This window comes from Neophocaena asiaeorientalis, unplaced genomic scaffold, assembly GCF_003031525.2.
Source record: "Neophocaena asiaeorientalis asiaeorientalis breed wild unplaced genomic scaffold, Neophocaena_asiaeorientalis_V1.1 scaffold500, whole genome shotgun sequence".
NCBI lineage: Eukaryota > Metazoa > Chordata > Mammalia > Artiodactyla > Phocoenidae > Neophocaena > Neophocaena asiaeorientalis.
The window spans coordinates 233,953-259,091 of record NW_020171810.1 but is presented as its reverse complement, the minus strand read 5'-3'; the positions used below and the strand labels follow the sequence as shown (position 1 = coordinate 259,091).

The window sequence follows — 25,139 nt, the reverse complement described above, 5'->3', positions numbered from 1 at the left end:
TCAGTTTTCTGGCTGCAGAGAATAAGATGTTTTCAAGATGTTATAGGATGTAAGAGACAAATATTACACATATTTTTCCCTGGGGATGCCATTTATTCATTCTCTCCTGAGATCCGATTTCACCTGAGAGCGCGCGCGAGACAGAGGGAGAGAGAGAGCTATATATGTGGATATGTGGATAGCTCGACTCTAAACAAACGAGCAGGTCAGCTACAGCCAGCCCGCACCGCACTGTGGTTAGCTGCGCGGTGGGTGCCCAGCTTCCCCGCGCCGCCTTCCCAGGGACCCTTTGCGGCTGGCCGGGCTCGGGACCAGGATCCGGAGGCAGAGCTGAGCGCAGCAGTCTCACGGCGGGGCGGCCCTCCGCCCACGTGGTGCGGCTCCACGGCCATCTTTGTGCGGAGCTGCGCTTCCGCCCGCTTGCGCTGCAGCCTGGACCCGGCAGTGGGAGGGCTGGCGATGGAGCGGTGGGTGCGCTCCCAGCTTCGGTTGTGGCTGCTGTTGCTACTCCTGCACCCGGTGCCGGGCTGCCAGAAGGAGTCAGGTGGGCTCCGGACAGGGCCGAGCCCACTGCTGGGGCTCGGAGTCTGGTCCGGTCCCGAGGCGCTCTCCCGCGCCCCTCGCTCCCCGTTGCGGCCGGCGCTACGCTCGTGCTGTGGGCGCTGCGGGGCAGAGCTGGGCAGGGGTCACGGGGGCACCTCGGAGCAGAGAGTGCGTTTAGGTGTCTGGCAGTGCTTCTCCTGCCCAGGACCCTGGAGAGTAACCCATCCTCCGGAATTGAGTGATAGAGGGGAGGGGAGGGCCATGCCCCTGTTTACCCACAGCGGGTATGGCCCACGCTCGGCTACCCCGCACTTCCCTAACACACTGGGGGATAATTCGTGTGTGTGTGTGTGTGTGTGTAGTGTTCTTAGTCCATTGCCAGAAGAGATGAAGGGAAGGTTAATAATGCCTGGGGCTTTTAATCGATCCTCTTTGTGGAGCTCAGTTTGATTAGTAAAAGTTGAGAATCCGTGTTGCCAGTTTATCCATAACCTTCTGAGTGTCAGGCATTAAGCGTGGAATTTTTCCCATTTCTTGGATACCTGGCAGCCCGAGTAAAGGGGCAGACTTGACCTGAGTGCAGGAGAACTGTAGAATGAATCCTTCCTGGAGGTTCATTTCCACCAGTGGGATGAGAAGAGGGTGTCTAAAAGTTTTGACCTTCTGTTGGTTCTGCCTGCTTGCTGCTAGTCAATAAGAGTGCTCAGGAGTATTTTGTTAACTTTGTTACTTCACTTTTTGAAGGTTCAAAATGGAAAGTATTTATTGACCAAATTAACAGGGCTTTGGAGATTTATGAGCCATGTTCAAGTCAAAACTGCAGCTGCTACCATGGGTGAGTTCTTTTCTTTGACGTGTCTTTAAGAATTTAGATCTTGTCAAGAGGAAATTCCCTAAAATCCCCAAGAGACCTTGGTTGCAGTGGTCAGAGAGCCAAGCATGTTTTGAGAGCAGACAGGGTCCGTGCGGTGGTTTTCTTATATTTCTGGGGGATAAAAATACCCTGGGAGAGGAGAGGCCCAGGTGCCTGTTAACTCCTTGTGGGAATTAGTACATGTACTTGTCTGCTTTCTCCCCTGGACTGAAAGCTTCTTGAGGTCAAGACCTATGTCTTATATTCACTGTCATATTCCTGGTGCTGTCTCTCAGTAAGTACTCAATAAATACTGTTGAAGGAATGAACATATATTTAAATGAATCGAATCATAAGTTTCTTGTTGGTTATCTTTAATGTATGCAAATTAGGGCTGGAGTGTGTTATGGTAGAAAGATTACTTTGAAATCAGCCTTGGGTTCTAGTCCCAGATCCAAGTCCCAGATCCGAGACACTTCACTTCTCTAGATTTCAGATTCCTCATCAGCTAAATAACAGGGTCCTTTAACTCCTCATTATGTTATTCTGTGATTCCTCAAAAAATTCACCTGATGTGTGTGATACTTGCTGAAAACTTGCTATGTACTGAACTTTAAAAGGGATTCAAAATAGTGTAATTTCTGGTTACTCCTGTCAGTCATACGTACTGCTAGAGTATGCAGGGAGGTAGGGGCCAAACAGACTAGAACATGGGACTCAAACAGTGTCAGGCTGTAAGGCATAAACCATACCTTCTGTGAGATTCAAAGAAGGGGAGGTCAGTGGGACTGCAGTGACTGGGAGGACGTGGGTGTGGCATGAGCAGTGAAGGAGGAATATACATCAGGCCAAGGAGGGGCAATCCAGATGGAGGGAGGTAGAAGAGATATTGACTTGCTTTTTCTTTTTTGTGGCTTTGTTGTTGTTGATATTTTAGATCGCCTAAGGTGCTTCCAGGAAAGCATTCCTGCCCTCTATTCTTTCCCAAAGCTTACGTGTTCTCTAATACTAAGCCTAGACCCACAGATAGGAAGTAGGTGGAATGGTATTATTCTCTTGGCCTGCCTTCCTTGATGATTCCCATTCTTTCCCAGTGTCATAGAAGAGGATCTGACCGCTTTCCGAGGAGGTATCTCCAGGAAGATGATGGCGGAGGTAGTCAGACGGAAGCTAGGGACCCACTATCAGATCATTAAGAACAGATTATACCGAGAAAATGACTGCATGTTCCCCTCAAGGTAAGAGCTATGAGGTACATGTATCTTCTGATCTTATTGCATAAGGGCTTACTTGATACTACTCTTATAGAGAGTCCAATGAAAGGGACTTACAGGTAAACCCTTCCTCACATTTCAGAAGGACTACAAAATAGTGACAAACTCTTCTGCTTGCCCGGGAATTTTTCTTGCCAACCTCTCTTCTCCTATCTCCTATATCAAAGCCTGTCTCCTCTCTCTTTGTAAGGCTGAGGCACATCACTGATTGTACTGGCTGTGACTCTGCCCTTTCTCCTTCCCCAGATATAGTAGCTGCAGGACACAGGCTGATGAGACCTAGCATGAGTGAGCTGGGCTGAAGGAGGAGGAGAAGCGTTGACTGACTGTCAGGGGCCAACTACTATTCTAGATACCAAGTATTCAAAGGAAGGTGCTGGAAAAGCAAGAGAAATAATGGGTGCTGCAGATTACGTAGGCTCCACTGGCCAGGACTTCAGGTGTGAGAGCTGAAGTTACATCAGTGGGCTGAGAGCTGGCGGGGAGCAGGGAGGGTCACAGACTGAGCCTGGAAGTTGGCCTTAGGCAGCATTATGTACAAGTTCCCCCCCCGGCCCTGCCACCCTGCTGACCAGGGATCAAACCCGGGGCCTCGGCAGTGAGAGCACAGAGTCCTAACCACTGGACCACCAGGGAATTCCCAGGAGTCTTTTAGAAAAACGAAACAAAACCTCTACTCTTTATAAAATTACAAAGTACAAAACCCAGAAGGCAGGATATTCCCTTACTAAGATCTTTTTTCTAAATGATGTTATATCATTACAAGTAAAATAAATAAGCAGTATTGTAAAAAACATGCATCCATTTGGTCATAAGGATTTATATTATTTGTCCGTAATAACAACTTTATTATGAATTAGTATACTTTCATTGTAATGTAAAATATGTAAAAACAAGAACAATAACAACAAAATAAAGATCATTTAATATCCCACACTCTGAGGTAATCACAATTTTGGTTATCAAGTGTCAGGGGCAAATAAGGTGGTAGTGGGGAAAATCACTGAGGTATTTTAAATAGACATTTGTTTCATTACTTGGAACAATAATAGAGACTTTAACTACAAATTATGAGCATAGAGGAATTTGTAATTTCTACAAATGAGAAAGAAAATATGAATATAGACATTGTTGGACTTTGAAAGCTTTTCCACTGTTTAATAGTTAGCTGAACAGTCTCCAGATCAAATTAAGTAGCGCTCTCAAAGTGTCTGAAAGGCACATGGCTCTTATTCCAGACCCCAGAGCTTTTTGGTCAGAATCATGAGCTCTTAGAAATATTAAGAGAGCACAGGACCTTTCACTGACAATGAAAGGTCCTAATGTGTTGAAAGTTCCCTATTGCAACTATTAATACATATACAACTAAGGAAAATAGAGTTAAACAAAAGAGAAATAAAACGAAATATTCAGAACCAGTGTCCTTAATGAAATGGACACAGTTGTGTAATATCTCAGACTCTCATCTGGCCAAAAGAAGTATCTTTCTAGGTCTAGATACTTTTACTTCACCCAGTTTGAGAAATATCTATGACATTTAAAGTATTCAGTTCTGAACAAAAGAAAATGTAAACTCAGCCTTTCAAGGATGAGCTGAGAGATTTTGCTGAGGAACTGGAGCACCATCTAATTAACACCGGAGGGAGTTCCCTGGTGGCCTAGTGGTTAGGATTCTGGGCTTTCACTGCCAGGGCCTGGGTTCAATTCCTGGTCGGGGAACTGAGATCCCGCCAGCCATGTGGCGTGGCAAAAAAACCCCACAAAAAACCAGAAATAAACAAAAAGAAATATGGGAGTCACATCATTTCAAAGGTAGAGAATAATAGTATTATTTAAATAATAGCTTTAGTGAAGTATGGTTGACATAAACTGCACATATTTAAAGTGTACAATTTGATAAGTATATATATAACCAAAATAACATATCTGTCACTACCAAAAGTTGCCTTGTGCCTCTCTGCAGTCTCTCTCTCCCCCTTTCCCCGCCATGCCTTCCTCCCACCCCCATCCTCAAGCATCCACTGATCTGCTTTCTCTCATTATAGATTATTTCCTAGAGTTTTATATAAATAGAATTGTACCGTATGTGAGAGAGTGCTATTTTAAAAGCTGAATGGGAAAGAAAATAAATGTTTCAGCTGTTACATGTAAATGTACTGCAGTAATACATTTTTTTAAAAACTTTTTAACGAGTAATTTTTTTCAGTATCAAAGGAGTGTTACATGGATAAACAACAAGGTCCTACTGTATAGCACAGGGAACTCTATTCAATATCCTGTGATGAACCATAATGGAAATGAATATAAAATAAGAGTTTATATATGTGTGTAACTGAGTCACTTTGCTGCTGCACAGTAGAGATTGGCACAGCATTGTAAATCAACTATACTTCAGTAAAAAAATTAATATTGGGTCTTTGGATATATGAATAGGGTGTATCTTTCCATTTACTTACATCTTTAATTACTCTCTCCATTGTTCCGTAGATTTTAGTATGTAGGTCTTGAATGTCTCTTGTCAAAAGAATCACAGGGTATTACATATTTTTGATGTTATTGTAAATAGTACTTTATTAATTTCATTTTCTATGTGGCCATTGTTAGTATATAAAATATGCTACATTTCTAAATTCATTTACTAGCTGTAATAGGTTTTGGCTAGATTACTTAAAATTTTCTACATAGATGATCATGGATCTACAAATAAAGTCAGTTTAAAATTTTCTCTTCCTATTATATATCTTTAATATTCTTCTTGCTTTATTGCATCTGCTCGTATTTCCAGTAAAGTGTTCAAAAGAAAAGAAAAAAAAGGAGTGTTACATGCACATGGTAAAATATTTGGATAACTCAAAAGTATGTACAGTGAAAAGGAGGTTTCTCTACCACCGTACACCCCCCTCCACCAGACCACTAGTCCCTGAGTCCTTCTCTCAAGAGACAACTACAATTACCAGTTTCTTTTACAGCCTGCCAGAAATAATCTCTGCATATACAATTATCTAGATTCATCAACAAACTAGAACATGCTATATCTTCTGTTCTGCAACTTACTTTTCCTTTCCTTTTAACAGTAGATTTTGAAATTTTTCCATAGGAGTACATGGAGAACTCTTTCATAGCTGCATAAAAACCCATTGTATGGATTTCTGTATTGAGTCCTCTATCAATGGCCACTTAAATTTTTCCCCACCACTCCCCTTTAATTTTTTTTTGGCTGTGTTGGGTCTTCATTGCTGTGCACGGGCTTCCTCTAGTTGGAGTGAGCGGGGGCTACTTTTCATTGCGGTGCATGGGCTTCTCACTGCAGTGGCTTCTCTTGTTGCAGAACACAGGCTCTAGGTGCGCAGGCTTCAGTAGTTGCAGCACACAGCTCAGTGGTTGCGACACACGGGCCCTAGAGCACGTGAGCTTCAGTAGTTGTGGTGCTTGGGCTTGGTAGTTGAGGTGCGCAGGCTCAGTAGTTGTGGCTCATGGGCTCTAGAGCGCAGGCTCAGTAGTCATGGTGCACGGGCTTAGTTACTCCACGGGCATGTGGGATCTTCCCGGACCAGGGCTTGAACCGGTGTCCCCTGCATTGGCAGGTGGATTCTTAACTGCTGCACCACCAGGGAGGTCCTCCCCTTTCATTTTTGACTAATGTAAACAATGATGCAGTAAACATCCTTGAAATTAGACCTTTGAACACTCATGTAAATACATCTGCAGGCTAAACTCCTAAAAGTAAAATTAATTGGCCAATTAATGTGTTTTTAAAATCTTGATAAATGGAACCAAATATCCTCCAAAGAGGTTGTGCCTGTTTACACTTTCACCAGCCTTGTATCATGTGCTCAGAATAGACCTCACACTCTCACTATGTATTATCAGACTCTTTGATCTTTGACAATCTGATTGATGAAAACTGGCATCTAGCTTCACTAGATTTTTTCTTTTGTCATGGTGATACTTAATTTTTTTATTGAAATATACTTGACATATAACATTGTGTAAATTTAAGATGTACAACATGTTAATCTGATACATCTATTTTCATATGATTGCTATTGTAGTGATAATTAGCACCTCTATCACCTTACATAATTATTCTCTTTTATAGTAGTGGGAATGATTAAGTTCTAGTCTCTTAGCAAGTTTGGTAATTATAATACCATTTTGCTGTCTATACTCAGTACACTGTGTATTAGATCTCTAGGGCTTATTTACTGCTTATTGTAAGTTTGTACCCTTAAACAACGTCTGTCCTTTCCCTCTATTCCCCAGCCTCTGTTAAGCACTTTCTCTGTTTTTATAAGTTTGGCTTTGGGGGCATTTCCTTATAGTAGTACAGTTGACCATCTTTTCTTATGTTTATGAACTATTGATATTTTTTGTAGTTATCACCCTGTGTATAAATCAATATTTTAAATCAGTCATTTTCATGCTGCCAGAAAATTTTGGTTAGGCCTTGGAATGTTGCCCCCCAGTATAGTGCTGGTCAGGACCTCAAAGGATGGGGAAGAAAAGTTAGCTGTCAGTGTATACTCACTTTTTTTCCAGAAATCCTCTGAGAATTCCCAGGAAGTCTATTCTGAAAGCAATATTACAGTCTTTGTGATTATATACATGGCACTCTTTCTGGCTTGCAAAACTGATTTTAATAGTGTTCTGTATTCAGTTTGAAGGTAATGAAAGGTTTCCTATCCTTCCTCATAAACTATGAGACTTAGTTATGGTGGAAATAAAGATAATGTCTTTGTGAGATGCAAAGCCCAAGGGACACAATTAGAAAATCAGCTTTTCCGGTTCCTATCAAAATTTGTATCTTGCTTACTAATTAAACTATTCTGTGTAGGAGACATAAAGAAATGCTGGGAATGAAAAGAGGAGAGGAAATGGTGGGAGTAGCAATAACACTCCCTTCAAACGTAGGATGACCTAGTCGGAAAATTTTATTAAGTATTGTAAGCTGGAGCAGCTTAGCCAGAAAAGGTAACTGGCACCATATGGAAGAGTGGAGTAATCCTTTCAGGACACTTTGCAGGAGGCTGATTATCTGGACACTGGCTTGTCTTACTTTGAAAGTGTAAGCGGGACCCTGCCTTGTCCGAGAGCAGGCACTGCTCTGGTGAAGTTGTGGTATTTCTGGTTGACAGGTGTAGTGGTGTTGAACACTTTATTTTGGAAGTTATTGGGCGCCTCCCTGACATGGAGATGGTGATCAATGTACGAGACTATCCTCAGGTTCCTAAATGGATGGAGCCTGCCATTCCAGTCTTCTCCTTCAGTAAGGTAAGTATAGGAAGAGCCATATGAGGGGGTGGAGGGTGGTCCTCTAGCATATAAGCAGGAGATGACTGTGGCAGAGTCTGATGGATGATGGTGAGGATGAGGCCTGAGGTCCAAAAGTGGGTCTGTGTCCCTGTTAGCTTCACAGTCATTGAACGATAAGACTGAGGAGATGGGGTTGAGGACCCATAAGTGATGTGAGTAAGGTTGCTTGTGTTTATAGGGCTAGGGATGGAGGGTAGGGAATGAGAGAGGCCTGAGGAACCTCTAGGACATTGGAGGTGGGATTCAGAGATCCTACAGAGCATGGGAGAGAGTGGCCCAAGAAAACTCATGGGCTTGAAGTTAGGGAAAACCTGCATTCAAAGAAAAGATTTGTTGAGCTTCTACATTGTATGTATCAACCATAGTATTAGGTATCGTCTGTCCGGCCACTGTATCCCAGGGTCCCAGCCTGGCTAACAGTGAGACTGAAGGTGCTAGATAACTTCACACAGTTTGCACCCAAGCAATGCAGTGAGGGGATATGCCTGCGATACCCGAGAGGGATATGTGAGGGGGTGATCTTTGGGTCTAGTTATGGAGAGATAGGAGTACTAGGACACACTTGTGGGCTTGGAGAACTTGGGACAGTGAATATCTTAGTGCTCAGGTTCTTGTAAATGGTGTATTAGCAGGAATGGGCCTTCATTCCCTAGAGACTAAATATGAAAGCATTTGGGGGCAGGGATGGGGGGAGGCTAGAAGAGAGTAGATGGGAGATTCTATGGGAGAAGAGTGGGTTTAAGAAAACCCTCTGAACTTTGAGAAAATAACTCCATTTCTGATTTGGTGTCTCCAAAGCAGACGAACTTTTTATCCCCACTTTTTCTTTATCACAGTTTACTTTCTCTCTAGACTTGTTTATTTCCTGTGTTGCAAGTGGGCTGAGGCCACATTTGTGTTGCATTTCCCATGCTTTAGCCTCATTTCTCAAAAGTGCTTGGTCCCGTTATTTCTCATGAAGCCCTCTCAGAAGAACAGATAGAGGCTCCCATGTAAGTCAGTAAGGACTTTGTGTTTATTACTTATCTGTTTTTTCTGTGGATAATAAGTATGACCATCAGTATACTAACTTTCCTTTCATCTTTAATCCCCTCCCTTTTTTTTTTTCTGAACCAGTGACTCTTAGTTTGCAAGGGAGGGATTTTAGTCTGTCAGCTTTATAATAAATGTGCAGTTTCTTTTGAGCAGCTGTTATGCCTGAGGTGCTTGATAAATCACGTACCATTTTTTAAATATTTGAAAGACAAACAGCATATTGCATATGTAATTCCAATGGAAGAAACAGTAGAATTAGAGGCTTATCAGTGACCAGAATTTTAAGAGAGGTAACCGTGTAGAGGGAACAAATGGTTTCAAACTTTTTTCAAAAGATGTGGGATAACACCCCTCCCCCCGCATTCTGCCCATCACTACTTTTGACCCTGATCAAAAAAGAAGAATAACCAAAAAATAACTCACAATTTATTGATCAACCAATGTGAGCTCAGCAGTGCCACAGTAATAGGTAATACTAACACTTACTGATCATTTACTTTGTGTCAGACACTGTTCTAAGTTTTTTACATGTACTGATTCATTTAATATTCAAAACAAGCCTATTAGATAGATAATATTATTGATATTATTATTTATCCAGTTATAAAGGTAAGGAGACTGAAGCATAGAAAGATTAAGTAACTTGCCTAGAGTTGGAAAGAGGTGGAGTCAGATGATCTTTCTCAAGAGCCCACACTCTCAACCATTGCACTATGTTTCCTAATTCTTGCTCCTAAAAGACCTATCTAGGAAATAACTAAGAACTGGTAAGATAGTATACACTCCAAGTGTAATATCAGTTAAAAGATGAGACAGCTATGTGATCATTCAGAATTGGGTATATTATTTCCCTAAACTAAAAACGCCAACAGTGTATGTCCTCTAGAAAAACAGAACTTTGGGGAACTGGAAAAGTTGACCTTTAGTGTGATTTCGTATTCTGGGATTCAGTCAGCCCACAAATTTTAACCCATGGTCATTTTTGCCTTTTAGCATCTAGAGTCTAGACTTTGAAGACTAGGGAAAATATATCTTTGACAATATAACACTGGGGCAAGGCCTTTTCCAGATCCCGTGGCATGAATGCAGTTTGCTGCTGCTTCTTCCGCTCTGAGACTGACTTAGAGTAACCTCTCTGTTTCTGTTGAAGACATCAGAGTACCATGATATCATGTATCCTGCTTGGACATTTTGGGAAGGAGGACCCGCTGTTTGGCCAATATATCCTACCGGTCTTGGACGGTGGGACCTCTTCAGAGAAGACCTGGTAAGGTAAGTCCTTTAGAGGGGTTTTATTTATCCCTCTTTGTGGGTCGTCTTGAAGTAAACAGTAAAGTATAAACAATTAAATTTGTTTACAAGGACTAACTTTTTTTTTTAAGGACTAACTTTTAAGCTAAAAATGAAAGACAAAAAACTATAGCATAAGCAATTTTGTATGTGTATAAAAATATTTACATATCCATAGAAAAAGAGCAAAAGAACCTACCCTAAAGTGTCAGCAATGCTTCTGTGGGAGGGATTCTAGAAGCCTCTTCTTCTTGAAAGTTTTCTGTACTGTTAAGTTTCTCTAAATAAGAGTGAGTTACTTTCATAAGTAGGAAAAAATGAATGACCATACTGTGGGGAAGGATAGAAAATTACTTGGAAGCACATAAATGTACTTTGTAATTAAGAGCTAAGTCCTTCAGGCAGGGATGGTGTGGGTATAAATGTCCCATAGATATCTCAAGTACAAGCTTATTCCAAATACTCTCTAATTCACGATTGAAACCTGCCTTGGCCTGTTGACTGTATCCCGCCATTATTTCAGAATTTAGATTGTCCAGGTCATCAAGCTGTAGGTACTTCTTACCTAGCTACATTTTACATGAATCATTCCAACAACATTGGTACCTAATGAGAAAACTTCTAAAAACACACCTTTCTAGGTATTCTCTCAGATGTAGGGAAAGCAGTAGTTTAATTCAACTTCATTTCCACAGATGTCTATCACCTGTACTAAGTGTGGCTGGAGATTTAAATGAGATGAAGAGAAAGTCCCTTCTCTGGAGAAGCATATAAGGCCGAAGTCCTCAGTGGCAGCTAGAGCCACTGGGTAAAGAAACAAGTTTATTATTCAGTAGGTATAATTAGAAAGTTATTTTTTAAGATAACTTGGTCTCATACTTCATAGAACTGGACCTGGAAATTGTTCTTGTCCAACTGTTTATTTCAGGGATGAGGGAATTCAGGCTCAGAGAGGTTAAGTGACTTGGTCAAGGAACCAATTTAGGCCTGAAGTCTAGGTTTCCAAGTGCATTATTCTCTCCACTTGACTACTTAATATTTCCTATGTTCTCCAGACATTGAGACCATCATTTCTTACTTAGCATTTCATTTTGAACATAATTTTGAGAAAGGGAAAAATAAAAATGTCTTAAACCTTTTTTTCTCCAAGTTATTCCTGACTTTAGTTTTCTAATCCTTTTTTTGTTTTTTCAGGTTCTTGCAAATACCCTTTTCACACTCTTCTTTTTGTAGCTCTTTTCCCACCTGCTGTACATCTATTTTGTTTTTAAAATCATTTTAAAAACAATTTTTTTCTGAATATGAAACCTTTACATGCTCATAAAAGTTTATAAGTGTGTCCAACTTAGGCAACTTTTTCCCCGATTATTGGTGTCTTAGAAATCTTTCCATGTCAGTACATATGAAATGACCTCATTATTTTAAACAGTTGCATGGTATTCCATCGGATAATAATTTAATTTATTGTGTCCTTTGATGAACATGTAGGCTGCATGTGTAATATATGCATAATTTCTTGTTTTCTGGACTATTTGAGAATATGTTGCATACCTTATGACCCTGTACCCCTTAATACTTTCGTGCATATTTCCTAAGAGCAAGAGTGTTCTCTTTTATAACCACATTGCAATTGTCAATTAGAGGAAACAATATTAATTTAATACTTAGTTGTCCCAATAATGTCCCATAAGGCATATTCCCTCTCCAGTACAGGAGCCAATCCAGCATCATGTGTTGTATTTAGTCCTCATGTCTCTTTAATCTTTAATCTGCAGTAGCTCTTCAGTCTGTCTTTCTCTTTCGTGACTCTGACATTTTGAAGAATACAGGCCACTGAACATTTTTGATACAATGACACTGAACATTTTTAATAGAATGCTCTTCAGGTTGGTTGGTTTTGTCTATTTCCTCATGATTAGATTCAGTTTATGCACTGCTGGCTCAGATACTTACATAAATGATTTTGTGTGTATCCACCTCTCGTTAGAGATGTTAATTTTGATCACCTGGTCAAGGTGTTATATCAGGTTCCTCTACTGTGTAGTTACCGCCCTTGTAAACTAGTAAGCAATTTTTAGGGAGATAGCATATGTTTTAAAATCTAATCTTAAGTGAATTTGTTTTTCTTTTGATACCTTCCCCTTTTATTCTTCAGTTGAATCTATTCATGATTATAGAATTGCAATTTTATTTTTCAGAGCCCTCCGTTCAGAATCTCTAGCCCCATGATTTCATTTCTCACCTTTAAACTTTAGTAATCTACTTGCTTATCTACACTGATGTCTGCCTGGCATTTTCCTATTTTTATAAACTTTTGAGAGTTTGTCCCCATTGACTTACTTTTCACTCTGTGGAAGAATTCAGTGTCCCTGTGTATTTAAAGAATTCACTCTATGGTCAGCGGAGAGGTGGGGTTATAAAAGAGGGCTGGGGCAGCACCAAGCTGTGGTGGCCACTGTTAGTGCTTGCCGGGAGACAAATGTCCTAACATGGGTCATTTGAGGGGTGGGTAGGTGGGTAGGAAGAATGAGGGAGAGAGAAAACAGAGATGATACTTGGTTCAAGTCTGTGTCTGCGGCTTTCCCCAGGGACCAAGGAAGTTTATACTCAAATTTTCAGTATAAATTGATGCATTTTGTGTTGGGTAGTTTGGCAGTATACATGAAAATGTAAAATGTTTATATCCTTTGACCCAGCAATTTTACTTCAAGAATTTATCCTAAGAAGATAATTAGACAAGCATGCAAAGATGTGTGTACAAGGATATTCACTTCAGTGTTGTTTCTTAAAGAAAAAAGTTTAAAACTACCTGAAAGCCCACCAGTAAGGAATGAAGTGAATTACGACATGGTTATAAAATGGAAAACTGTGCATGAATGGAAAGTAAAGGTAGCATAGGACTTAAAAACAGGGACTCTGGGTTCAAACCCTGGCTCTTATTAGCTGTGTGACTCTAGACAAATTGCTTAACCTCTCAAGGGCCTCAACTATAAAGTAGGGTTAATGAAACCTACCTTGTAAGGTCATGAGAATGAGTTTATATTTATATAGCACTTAGAACACTGCCTGGAACATGGTAAGTGCTATATAGGTGTTGGCTCTTATTGTTATCTATAATATGTCCTAATAAGAATGTTAGCTAGCAACATGCATGGTATGATCTCTGTTATATAGAGCAAGGTTTTTCAATCTCGGTACTCTTGATGTTTGGGGCTACATCATTCTTTGTTGTAGGGGGCTGTCCTGTGCCTTGTGGGTTGTTTAGCAGTATCCCTGGCCTTTGCTCACTAATGCCAGTAGCAATCCCCTAGTAGTGAAAATCAAAAAATATCTTTATATACGGCCAAATGTCCCCTTGGGTAGAGGGGCAAAATCACCCCCAACTGAGAACCACTGATGTGGAGAGATGATTGGAAGGAAATTCTTCACTGAAACGTTAAATTGTTAAAAGTAGTTATCTGTAGGTGGGGAGATTCCAGATGAATTTTTTTTACTATTAGAATTTTATATAATGAGTATACACTATTTTTTTCATTAAAAATAAAAAAACAAAAAAAACCCATTGCTATAGTGTTTATATTTTGGTGGGAGGGAATGTGACACAGAGAAATAGTTGGACTGGAGAATCGGGTAAAGATGATCCAGCAAGAAAGGACTAGAAGATAAGCCAGGAAAATAAGAGCAGTGGTCTCACCTGAGAGAAAATGGGACACTATCTGAATCTGAAAAGTATCTCTACCTGAAAAGTTTATGTTCTAAATCTCTCCATTACAGCAAGTAGCTCACCAATCCCTCATTAACTCCAGTTCAGTCCAACCCCCTCCTTTTTCAGAGGAAGACTACACAAACTTCTGTGAAGGGTTCCTACAAAGTAAGTTAAGAATGATGCATCTGTGGACTAGCAGTTTCAGCAAGGAAGGCTGGCTGTGGTAGTGGGTACTGAGACCTGAGTTTCAGGGACTTCGTCTTTATGGAGCACTAAGTACAGTTCTGGGGATACCAGGTGCTTTGGAAAATCAGACTAAATCTGATGGTAACTCCTGTGCATCTAAAACATGAAGTCAGGAAGTGATTTGTTTCCTTGCCCTTAATTCAGTTTCTGATATTTTCTGCAGTTGTCTTTGCCTGTTAATTTTATCAATAGACTCTAATTAAAGTGGGGAAGAAATCCTCATTGTACTGAATTAAATAGCCCTAAACATGTCACTTAGTTTTGGAAACTTTTCTTTCAATGTTGTTAACTTATTTACCAGGCCGTAGATTTGTAGATATTGCTTGCCAGCATCTCCATAGGAATGAAGTAATAACAAAAGGGAACATAATGTTATTTAGAGCTTTTTCTTTGGAGTAGCCTGGATCAGACTGATTTCAGAATGTAAAGATCTCAACTAATCTTCAGAAATGGTTCAAAGTCATCCTTATATAGTTAAGGAAGAAACATAGAAACTAATGAAATCTATTTTTAGGTCAGCAGCACAGTGGCCATGGAAAAAGAAAAATTCCACAGCATATTTCCGAGGATCAAGGTGATTATACTTTCTGACATTTTACAAAAGTATTTTTCCAGTTAATGTGCAAAATATAAGTAATTTTGAGGGTGTGAGGAACCCTAGTTTAAAGAGAAAGCTAAGATAACTAAGAAATAAACACAGAATCACAGAATTTTAGACTAGAGAAGAACTCAAATTATTTGCCCAAATCACTCTAAGTTGAACTGAAATTCCAAGAAGTAAAGTTCATCTGTCCAGTCATTCAACAGATATTTACAAAGTGCCAGGAGTGTGATGGGCTTTGACTATATATAATGCTGAACAGAACAATGAGTTGTCCTCTTGCCTGAGAGATTACAGTTTCCTAGGAGTAGCTTATGATCGTGCCCACAGGCCCTCTGCCACTTAATGGCAGAGTGGGAACCATCACCAGCTCTTCTGACTGCCTTTTTCATCAGACCATGTGGCTGCCAAATAGTGGTGGAAGCGCAGACTGAGACTGGTGAAAATGGAGAGGGAAGCAGGGAAGGAAGGGAGGAAGAGGGAAAGAGAAAAGGTTGGGGAAGGACCCTGTCCGTGTTGTTCAGCTCCATATCCCTGGTGCTAAGAACAGTACCCACCACATAGATGCAGAATGAGTACCTGTTAGACAGATGAATACAAAAGAGAATGTTTAGGGAGAGAGTTTTGTAGTTTTCTCAGAGCATCCTTGTCCGAGGTCACAGCCTCTCTTCACTCGCAGTGGACTTCAGCCCAACAGCAACTGCTTACACTTCCTTATCAACCTCTCTGGTTCTCAGATCTTCAGATCAGATTCTTAACTTGGAATCCATGTGTGGACTTCAGGAGTTTTAGGGATTCCTTGAAATTATATGGGGATATGTGCATTTTTCTAGAGAGGGGGTCCACAGTTCTCATCAGATTCTCAGGGGGTCCATGACCCCTCAAATGTCAAGACCGTCTGCTACTAGGACCATAACTAGGACTTTTTCTACATGCAGTTTTCAGGTGTTTGAGCCTTTCAGTTTTCTTTTTAATTTAAATATTATACTGGATTTTACAAAGCACACCCCACAAAAGTCACGTAGCTATTTTGGTGAGTGGTGATTACCTAGTCACACAGCTATGAGTACCAGTGATTAGAGGTTACATGAATCTTCTAAAAGGGAAATAATTCCCTGGGATATGGCTATAGTGCCCAGAACAACATAATCCTAAAGACTAGAATGCAAGCAAAGAAGGGCCAAATACTCCCCTTCCCTGAAGGGTAAAGTGGAGAACAGCCCAGGACCTCCTAGTTGCTGTAGGATCTAGTGTCCCCCTCCTCTTCTATTAAAGTAACCAATGAATTGTCCATCAGTGTGTACAGTCTTTTTCATTGGGTCCGATTACTGCTTCCCTTTCAGAGATTGAGAACAGTATTATGGTGTAGGACACATAGTTTTATGTCATGTGTTTCTTTTATAGGACAAGTCCAGAACGAGATCCTCTCATTCTTCTATCTCGGAAAAGTCCAAAACTTGTTGATGCAGAATACACCAAAAACCAGGCCTGGAAATCTATGAAAGTAATCACCAATCATCTGACTAGAACTACAGCAGTGAACATTCTCACTCAAAGAACGTTGCCACCTGGGTAGAATTTGAGATTAGGTTTCCTCTCAGTGTTGGGATGAATATAGAGGAAGTTCCATGGACTAAAATTAGCATATATGTAAATTATTCTTTTTCAAACTCACATTGCTTTTCTGGCCCATATTATGACTTGTATTTTATACAATTTTGAAGGTTTAAACGTAGGTCACAAACTTTTTGTGTAAAGGACCAGATGGTAAATGTTTTAGGCTTTGCAGATTCTAGAGTCTGGGTTGTAGTTACTCAGCTCTGCCATTGCAGTGTGAAATCAGCCGTAGACAATATGTAAACGAATGAGCATGGCTGTGTTCCAATGAAACTTTATTTATGGCACTGAAATTTGAATTTCATGTAATTTTCCTGTGTCATAAAATATTCTCTTTTGGATTTTTTTCCAGCCATTTGCAAGGTAAAAAGAATCTTAGTTTATGTGTTGTGTACAAAAATAAGCAGTGGGCTGGATCTGGCCTGTGGTCTGTATGTTTGCCAACCCCTGGTTTAAACCAGTGGTTCTCAACCCTGACTATACAATCCAACTAGAGAACTTAAAAATGAATAGAATGGGGCTTCCCTGGTGGCGCAGTGGTTGAGAATCTGCCTGCTAATGCAGGGGACACGGGTTCGAGCCCTGGTCTGGGAGGATCCCACATGCTGTGGAGCAACTAGGCCCGTGAGCCACAACTACTGAGCCTGCGCGTCTGGAGCCTGTGCTCCGCAAAAAGAGAGGCTGCGATAGTGAGAGGCCCGCGCACCGTGATGAAGAGTGGCCCCCGCTTGCCACAACTAGAGAAAGCCCTCTCACAGAAATGAAGACCCCACACAGCAAAAATAAATAAATTAATTAATAAACTCCTACCCCCAGCATCTTCTTTAAAAAAAAAAAAAAAATGAATAGAATGAATCAGAGTCTTTGGAAATGACATATAAGCATCTTCATTTGTTTAAAACTCCCTTTCACCTTTCATTCTAAGGTGAAAGCAATGACTGGCTTCTTTGGTTTGAAGTCCATCTCTATCCTCTTAACTCTTTCTTGCCTTATTCAAAGAACCTTAAGCCCTAAATGTCCTCATCTGAAATTTCCATATACCATATGAGGATGATATGAGAAAAATGTTTAAACTTCTTGTCAGAAAAACTAAGTAAAAACTAAGAAATACTAAGTAAAGCTGCATGTATTTATTATGTGACTGCTTAATTCAAACAGGAGCAAATGCAGTATAAGAAACTTTGTTAAAAAATAACAATATGAAAAAGGTATCCATTCAGCCCAGCATCTACTATGGGAGGCTGCAAAAGCAAACAAGACTTGTTCCCCTCATCGAGTTTACCCTCTGCTAATGTGACTGGAATACAGATGGGGGTCTCAAACTCCGATACCCCCAGGGGCTGCACTAGTGAGAAGGAGAGAGTGCTGAAGATCCGGTCATTGCTGCCCAGGGGAATAGGAGCTCTCTTTGCCAAATCTTCCCTTTTTTTTCCCCAAGAAAAGTTGGAAATCTGGGTTTTTGTAAGAAACACCCTACCACCTCTAAATGTTGGCAGTGGTTAGAATATTTATTTTTAAATACTTTGTGAGCTCAACAAAATTTGTGTGTGGGCTACACCTCTAAGCCCACCAGCCACCATTTGTAACCTCCTGTGCAGTATGATTTACACAGAGTGAAATGTGCTGCAGGCCATGACCTCTGAGTTCAGGGGATTCACATGGTTCCAAGGGAGCTTAAACTGTAAAATCAGACAGAACCAGGTTGAAACCCGAGCTCTTCTACTTAGGGCCATGCGACCCTGAGCAAGTCTCCCAACTTCTCAAAGCCTTGGCTGCTTCATCTATCAAGTGGGATAATCATGCCTCCTGAGTCTGTTTATTATAAGACTTAAATGAGGTCATGTTGATGAAATGTTTAGCAATGCTTACTGCACACTGGTTTTCAATAAATGCTCCTACTCCTAGTATTAATAACTTCCTTTTCACTGAAAGGATACCTTGGGAAAGCCAGCTGCTAAGGATGTCCATCTTGTGGATCACTGCAAATACAAGTAAGACTTACAGAACTCCTGACTCTCCTAGTTTCCCTATTGCTTTTGGAATAGCTTCACTTTGGGTGAGAGTTTTAATACTAGGGTCCAGGCGGGGTTTGTGAAAGTCACATGAATTCACTTAGCTATCATTTTCTCAGAGTCTGCTGTGCACAAGCTCTGAACTAGGTTCTGTGGGAACCGTGGAGACATAAAGTGTGGTCCCTGCTTCCAAAGAGCTTGCGTGCTTGTAATCAAAGGGGTGGGATTCCTTCTCTCCACACCCCGCCCAGCCAAGAGCTGAAGTTAGATCAAGTATTTATTAGGTTATTAAAGACAGTTTACGGTCCAACATGAATAAAGCGTATGTAACTATTATACTTAAATGCCAGGACTAAGGATTATATGCACATGTAAAACCAGGTCAGGAGGAGGGCAGGGGGGGATTCAGAGAGATGAATGCTGATTATCCTGCACAGTGAGAACTATAGGGTAGAAGCAGCTCTGGTTGGAGACAGGGGTACATGCATAGGAGATGCTGAAAAGAAAATGTTCTTTTCTAAGTTAGCTTTTTTCCAGGGGGCATTTCTTTGAAGATTGATTAGGTATGCTGGTTGTCTTCTCCAGATTTCATAAGAGGGAATAGGGAACAGGGCACGCCTTTGATCAGGTAGGGTACCCTATGGGAAAAACACGGCTTTGGGAGGCCATGATGAGTTCAAGACTTTAGGCCTAGAAAAACTTGTAGCAAAGGGTGAGGTGTTGTTTCCATCTGAGCCTTGTATCCGCTGTACCCAGCACCCAGCTGCTGGCCCTATCAGTCTCTCCCTGGAGAAAGTATCCCTTTTTTCCCCTCACCCTGATATTCCCAGGAACAACCTCTAACCCCTGGAACAACAAGGAGTTTATAGCAACTTCACAGGGACATGCTGATGTGTCCTTGAAGACTGAAAATGGAAAAGGAAAGGAGAGGGGGTAATAAAAGGAAAGAAGGGTAAGAGGGAGTAAGAAAAAAAGGTCATATCTGTGGAAGTAGGCATATAGTTTCAAGTATATTTTGCTCTTTCTTTTCCAGGTATCTGTTTAATTTTCGGGGTGTAGCTGCAAGTTTCCGGTTAAAACACCTCTTTCTGTGTGGTTCACTTGTTTTCCATGTTGGTGACGAGTGGCTGGAATTCTTCTATCCACAGCTGAAGCCGTGGGTTCACTATATCCCAGTCAAAACAGATCTCTCCAATGTTCAGTAAGCAGCTCTCCCCCAAGCAGAGTTTCCGATGACTCCCGCAATCTGCCTCTAAGTCCCCAGCCATTTAAGACATTTACTCCTGATGACTTTTTCCATTGAAAACTTTTTATTTTTCATATTTGGTTCTCAAAATAGTATTGCATTATTATCCAACTAGGCTGAGTGGGATTTAATTTTTAAAAGTTCTCTAATGCTGATTTAAAATGTAACATTCAGACAGTATGCAGTGAAAAAGCTCTAATCTCTCAAAGACTAGAGATATGGGTATTCAGTTGTGTTATATTGTCAAAAGGACTTTCAGATACAGCATGAAAATTGACCTCAGTGAAACTGAGGCAAGTTTCCTCTCATGGAGGGAGGGGCTAGGATGAGGAATGGAGAAGGGCCAGAAATGTAAGCTCAGCGCCCTCTTCTGGGGGCCAGAGCAAGAAACGAGGGAAATTTTTTTCTTTACTATTGATTTTTGATGTGTATCATTGAACATTTCTCTATTTTTCCAAATATGTTCCGGAACTACAACGTTGTCTTCCGCCTGTGTGTGAGATATTTGTTGCTGCTGTTGTTGTTGTTATTTTGTTCCTGTGAGGACCTGATATCTTTGCTTTAAAAAAGAAATAATTCACCATCCACATATCTAGAGATTAACTATGGACCTCACTCTATGATCTCTCTGACTTAGTACTAATGAGCTTGGTCTGTATTTCAGAGCCTAATAATTCTTTCCATTTTAGGGAGCTGTTGCAGTTTGTAAAAGCAAATGATGATGTAGCTCAAGAAATTGCTGAAAGGTAAGTTCTGTTCATTTTTCTTTTTCCACTTTATCATCCCCATTTTGCCTGAGCTAATGTCATAAGAATGCTGTTACCATGGTGATACCTGAATTTCAGCCTCATTATACAGAGATGATCAGAATCAAAGCTGTCTTGGGGGAAAACACACATTCACATATGTCCCAAGCCCATACTTTGTAGAGTTAGACTGAAATCTTTGAAGTCATTCAAGTACTGTTTCTGAGGATTGGCTGTTTACATATTTGTTTTTAAGAAAAAAAAAATCATGTCTATTTCCAAATGCGTGTGTGTGGATATGATGGCTATAGAGTTGGTTCTGAAGATCAGAGTTAATTTATATAAAGTACTCTGAACAGTGCTTGGCACAGGTAAAAACGCTCAAGTGTAAGCTACTAGTATTATTCAATGGTGTGCTTTATTCTTGTTAATCTTGTCTCTAGGGGAAGCCAGTTTATTCTGAACCACTTGCAGATGGATGACATCACCTGTTACTGGGAGAACCTGTTGACTGAATACTCTAAATTCCTGTCCTATAATGTAACAAGAAGGAAAGGCTATGATCAGATTATTCCCAAAATTTTGAAAACTGAACTCTAGTAGTCATCATTGAGCCATAGTCCTCTCTATGGCAGCAGATCTCAGACATCCTGTGGTAAGAAGCTCACTGTGAGTGTGACACCTATACCTTGGATACTGTTAACAAGCCAAATATCTGGTTTTCCTTATCATGCTGCACCAAGAGCAACTTTCGAGAAAGATCCAAAATATGTTTAATATAGATATGAAGCAGCTCAACACTTTGGCTGAATAAGGACCAGAAATCATGAGATGTGGGTTTTGAACCCAATTCTGCCTTTCATTTTCTTAGGACCAATCACAGCTTGTGCCTCAGATCATCCACATGTGTATGTCCCTCACTTTGGAACTGACTGTGCCCATGGGATGATGCCCTTTGTCTCATTGTTTGGAGTAGAAAGTCAATCCTTTGGAACTAGTACAACTCATCACCGCAGTTCTGCAGTTATTCTACACTTGATTTCTGTCGCTATATTTTAATGTAGAAAGCCCTTTAGGGTTTGTGAAAAATACTTGGGGATTATTTCCTAAAAGGTCTAAGGAAGCAGTAGTATGCCATGCCATGATGTAGGAGCTCTCTTTTGTAAAAGCCTAAACACTTTGGTACTCAGGAGATTTCTATAAAGCCACGTAGAAGGGGGCCAATTGCATGAGCAATTTTTGCAATTGGATTTCAAGTTCCCTTTCTGTACCTTCACACCCTTCTTTATGTCCTCTTTCAAAAAGAAGACATAAAAACCTCTTAATAAATTTAGGAGATGGTCCTTACTTTTTAGAGGAACTGTGCATAAAACAGCATCTCTTCCTCATTCTTCACATGCCCTTAATACTTTTCCTCCTTGAGTTGGCGGTAGTCCATGCTTGCAGGGATCTCAAGGAGTCTTCATGTGTGAAATGGTGTTAAGTTGGGAGTTTAGAGCATTCAACTTTAGCACTTACTTTTATAGGAGATGTTTGTTTTAGTGCACATCCATGTTGGAGTGCTTCCTTTTCCCTTTTTGAAAAAGACATTTGGATAGTAGTTTAATCTCAGGCTGTTCTCCCTAACATAGTTGAAAATGAAGAAAAAATTTTAGATTAAAACCCATATAGTCTGTCCCTGGTGGCACAGTGGTTAAGAATCCGCCTGACAATGCAGGGGACACGGGTTCAAGCCCTGGTCCAGGAAGATCCCACATGCTGCAGAGTAACTAAGCCCGTGCGCCACAACTACTGAGCCCGTGTGCCACAACTACTGAAGCCCACGCACCTAGAGCCTGTGCTCCGCAGCAAGAGAAGCCACCACAATGAGAAGCCCACGCACCACAAGGAAGAGTAGCCTCCGCTCGCCACAATAGAGGAAGCCTGTGCGCAGCAATGAAGACCCAGTGCAACCAAAAATAAATCAATAAAATAAATTTATAAAACAAACAAACAAAAAAACCCATATAGTCTGATGACACAGAACCAGCCTTGTCCCTTAGGCCCAAACTTTCCACAGAGAAATCAACTTTCCCGGACCGGGGCATGAACCCGTGTCCCCTGCATCAGCAGGCGGACTCTCAACCACTGCGCCACTAGGGAAGCCCTGCCTTTGCTTTTTAAGAACTGTTTGGTATTAACTGGTTTCAAAATTAGTAAATGTGAGATTCAGTTATATAAAATCAGGGACTTTATTCCACTTGTGAAACAGGTGTTGGGCCTTTTAAACTCCCTTTCACAAAATTGTAAGCCTATGGACCTTCTTAGTAAAGGACCTGCTGGTAAGATCATTGCATAGAATAAGGCAGGTGTTAAAAGTTGGATTTTTTTGAGGATTAAAAACTCATGGGAGGGGCTTCCCTGGTGGCGCAGTGGTTGGGAGTGCGCCTGCCGATGCAGGGGACGTGGGTTCGTGACCCGGTCCGGGAAGATCCCAAGTGCCGCGGAGCGGCTGGGCCCATGAGCCATGGCCGCTGAGCCTGCGCGTCCGGAGCCTGTGCTCCGCAACGGGAGAGGCCACAGCAGTGAGAGGCCCGCGTACCGCAAAAAAATATATAATAATAACTCATGGGGACTGTGTTCTTAGGTGCTATAAGTCTGGCGTTAAGCAGTCCAGATTTCTGAGTTGTACTGTGGTTTTGCCTAATCAATAGGAGGCCCTGGTAGATATTATCATTCTGTTTTAATTTTCTTCTCACTAAACTAGGAGCAAAATTTTCAGTTCTTTGGATTAGGAGCTGAAGGTACATTTCCCTGGGAGTGTTTCCTGCTTTGCTTCAAGATCCAGCTCAAGCATCATCTTTCAGAATCCTTGTTTTCATTCCTCTAGGCAGTTAGAGGCTATCATAATACTTTGCTCATGCCTGTATTATATGATATCACATTCCACTGTAGTTATTTGACTGTTTCTCCTACTGTTCTGTGAGCTTCTTCATGGGTGAGAATCATGTTTTACTTACCCTGATTTCTCCATTCTCCAGCACAGTGCCTCACACAGAAGGATGCACAGAAGAATGCTGGAAGGATGGATGGATGGATGGATGGATGGATGGATGGATGGATGGATGGATGGGGACAGCAGGCTTAACTAAATCCTATTTACAGACTGCCCAGACGTTGACTTCAAGGGGGACTGGACAAGACTGTAAGAATTGGATCAATGCAAATTCTCACCTACCTTTTGAAGAGTTAATAAGAACATCTTTGTATTTAAGTACAGCAAATGTTATTCAGATTTTACAGTTATTTGTTTACCTCTGCATAGATGGTATGAAGATGGTGTGTAATGACATGTAAAATGTATGGTTTTGAAAATAATTTTTATCTCCATAACTTTCGAAGTTGTTGTTTGTTGTTAATACTATCTGGGTCTCAAACTTACCATTTCTTCCTCAGAGAGCTAGAAGCCACACTTTTCTTCAAGGAAAGAAAATAATTGAATTTATTTGAGTGAAGTGGGATACTTGGATAACACAAGTAATGATTTTCCTTTATTTGGGGAGTATCATCTGTGTGATGTTGTCAGTGCGCCACCTTATTCTGCTGTTACATCAGGTTTTCCTAACAGAAGAGAAAAGAAACCACCTCTAGCTGGTTTAAGCAAAAGAACTTTTTAGAAGGATATGAGGGCATCTCCGAGTAGTTGGAAGGGTAGAAAGCAGAGCAGTTTCAGGAATATCAACAAGGGTTTGGATAGTTTCTAGAGTGCTGCTGTGTGCAGTTCCAGAGACAGCCAGGCTCTGTCTCTGAGCCCAAAATTCCCAAGAGAAAAAAATTTAATGGGCTCCTTTGGGTCAGTTCTGAAGAGGATAGTTCCCTACCCTTTACCCCTGTACTGACTATGAACAAGAGCAACAGAGATACATTGAAAAGACATCTTCTCATGCATCTAAAGATGCCTTCACTTAACGTAATCCTACTGCATCCCGAGGTAAGACGTGGGTGAAGCAAAGGGGTACAATTACAAATCACTCATTTAATATTTATCAGATACTTCTTGAGCATTTACTGTGCACAGCAGTGGGAGATAAGAAAATGTTTACAACAGGCTCCCTAGCATGAAGGAGCTCTCTAGGTGAGATGATAAAGTAAAAATAATATGAGAGGCTTCATAAGCAGAAGGTAATTAAGGTGATATGAGGCCTTAATCGTAAGGCCAATTATTCATAAAGACAATGTGGATCTGAAGTTTAGAGGGAGAAGAAATTTCTGTCTGGTGCAGATGGAAACTTCCTGGAGGTAAAAACTGAGTTACACTTTGAGGGATGGTTAAATGAAGTGGTCCTTGGAGTTCTCAGAATTCATTCTCTTTACCTGTGGTAACAGTTTATGTCATATATAATATAATAAAATGTAATATATGTAGCAAGGGCAGTACCTGGTGAACCTAGCAGGGAAAGGGAACCTTCTGCCGCCTGGGAGAAAATTCATAATGGGGGGCGAAGCTACTGGGTTCTATGAGCAGAAATCAGCAAAAGGTCTGAGGGTAGAATAGTGGTGGTTCCAGGCACACTGTGCTGACCACACTGAAATTTTCCCTTGATGCCTGTACCGTGGTGGCAAATGCACATCCTGGGGAGGAGTCAGCTAAATAGGAAAGAGTGGTCTGAGTGAGCCA

General features: G+C 40.9%; 1 protein-coding gene across 3 annotated transcripts; it reads left to right on the top strand.

Annotated features, from left to right (window-relative positions):
* Positions 1–391: 391 nt before the first annotated feature.
* POGLUT1 (protein O-glucosyltransferase 1) lies at positions 392–23,858 on the top strand. Of its 3 annotated transcripts, XR_003005993.1 has the most exons (12): positions 392–544; positions 1,288–1,378; positions 2,491–2,634; positions 7,806–7,941; positions 10,169–10,290; positions 14,775–14,834; positions 16,266–16,365; positions 18,411–18,469; positions 19,524–19,691; positions 20,426–20,482; positions 20,926–21,151; positions 23,503–23,858. XR_003005993.1 is itself a non-coding variant. In XM_024765445.1 (11 exons), the coding sequence occupies exons 1-11, from the start codon at positions 460–462 to the stop codon at positions 21,080–21,082; spliced, it is 1,179 nt and encodes a 392-aa protein (XP_024621213.1). In that variant the 5' UTR covers positions 392–459; the 3' UTR covers positions 21,083–21,786. The 3 variants fall into 3 exon arrangements, 2 of the variants coding, with proteins under 2 accessions (XP_024621213.1, XP_024621321.1); XM_024765445.1 differs by lacking the exon at positions 23,503–23,858 and having other exon boundaries at positions 20,926–21,786; XM_024765553.1 differs by lacking the exons at positions 7,806–7,941; positions 23,503–23,858 and having other exon boundaries at positions 413–544; positions 10,169–10,285; positions 20,926–22,220.
* The last annotated feature ends 1,281 nt before the right edge of the window (positions 23,859–25,139 follow it).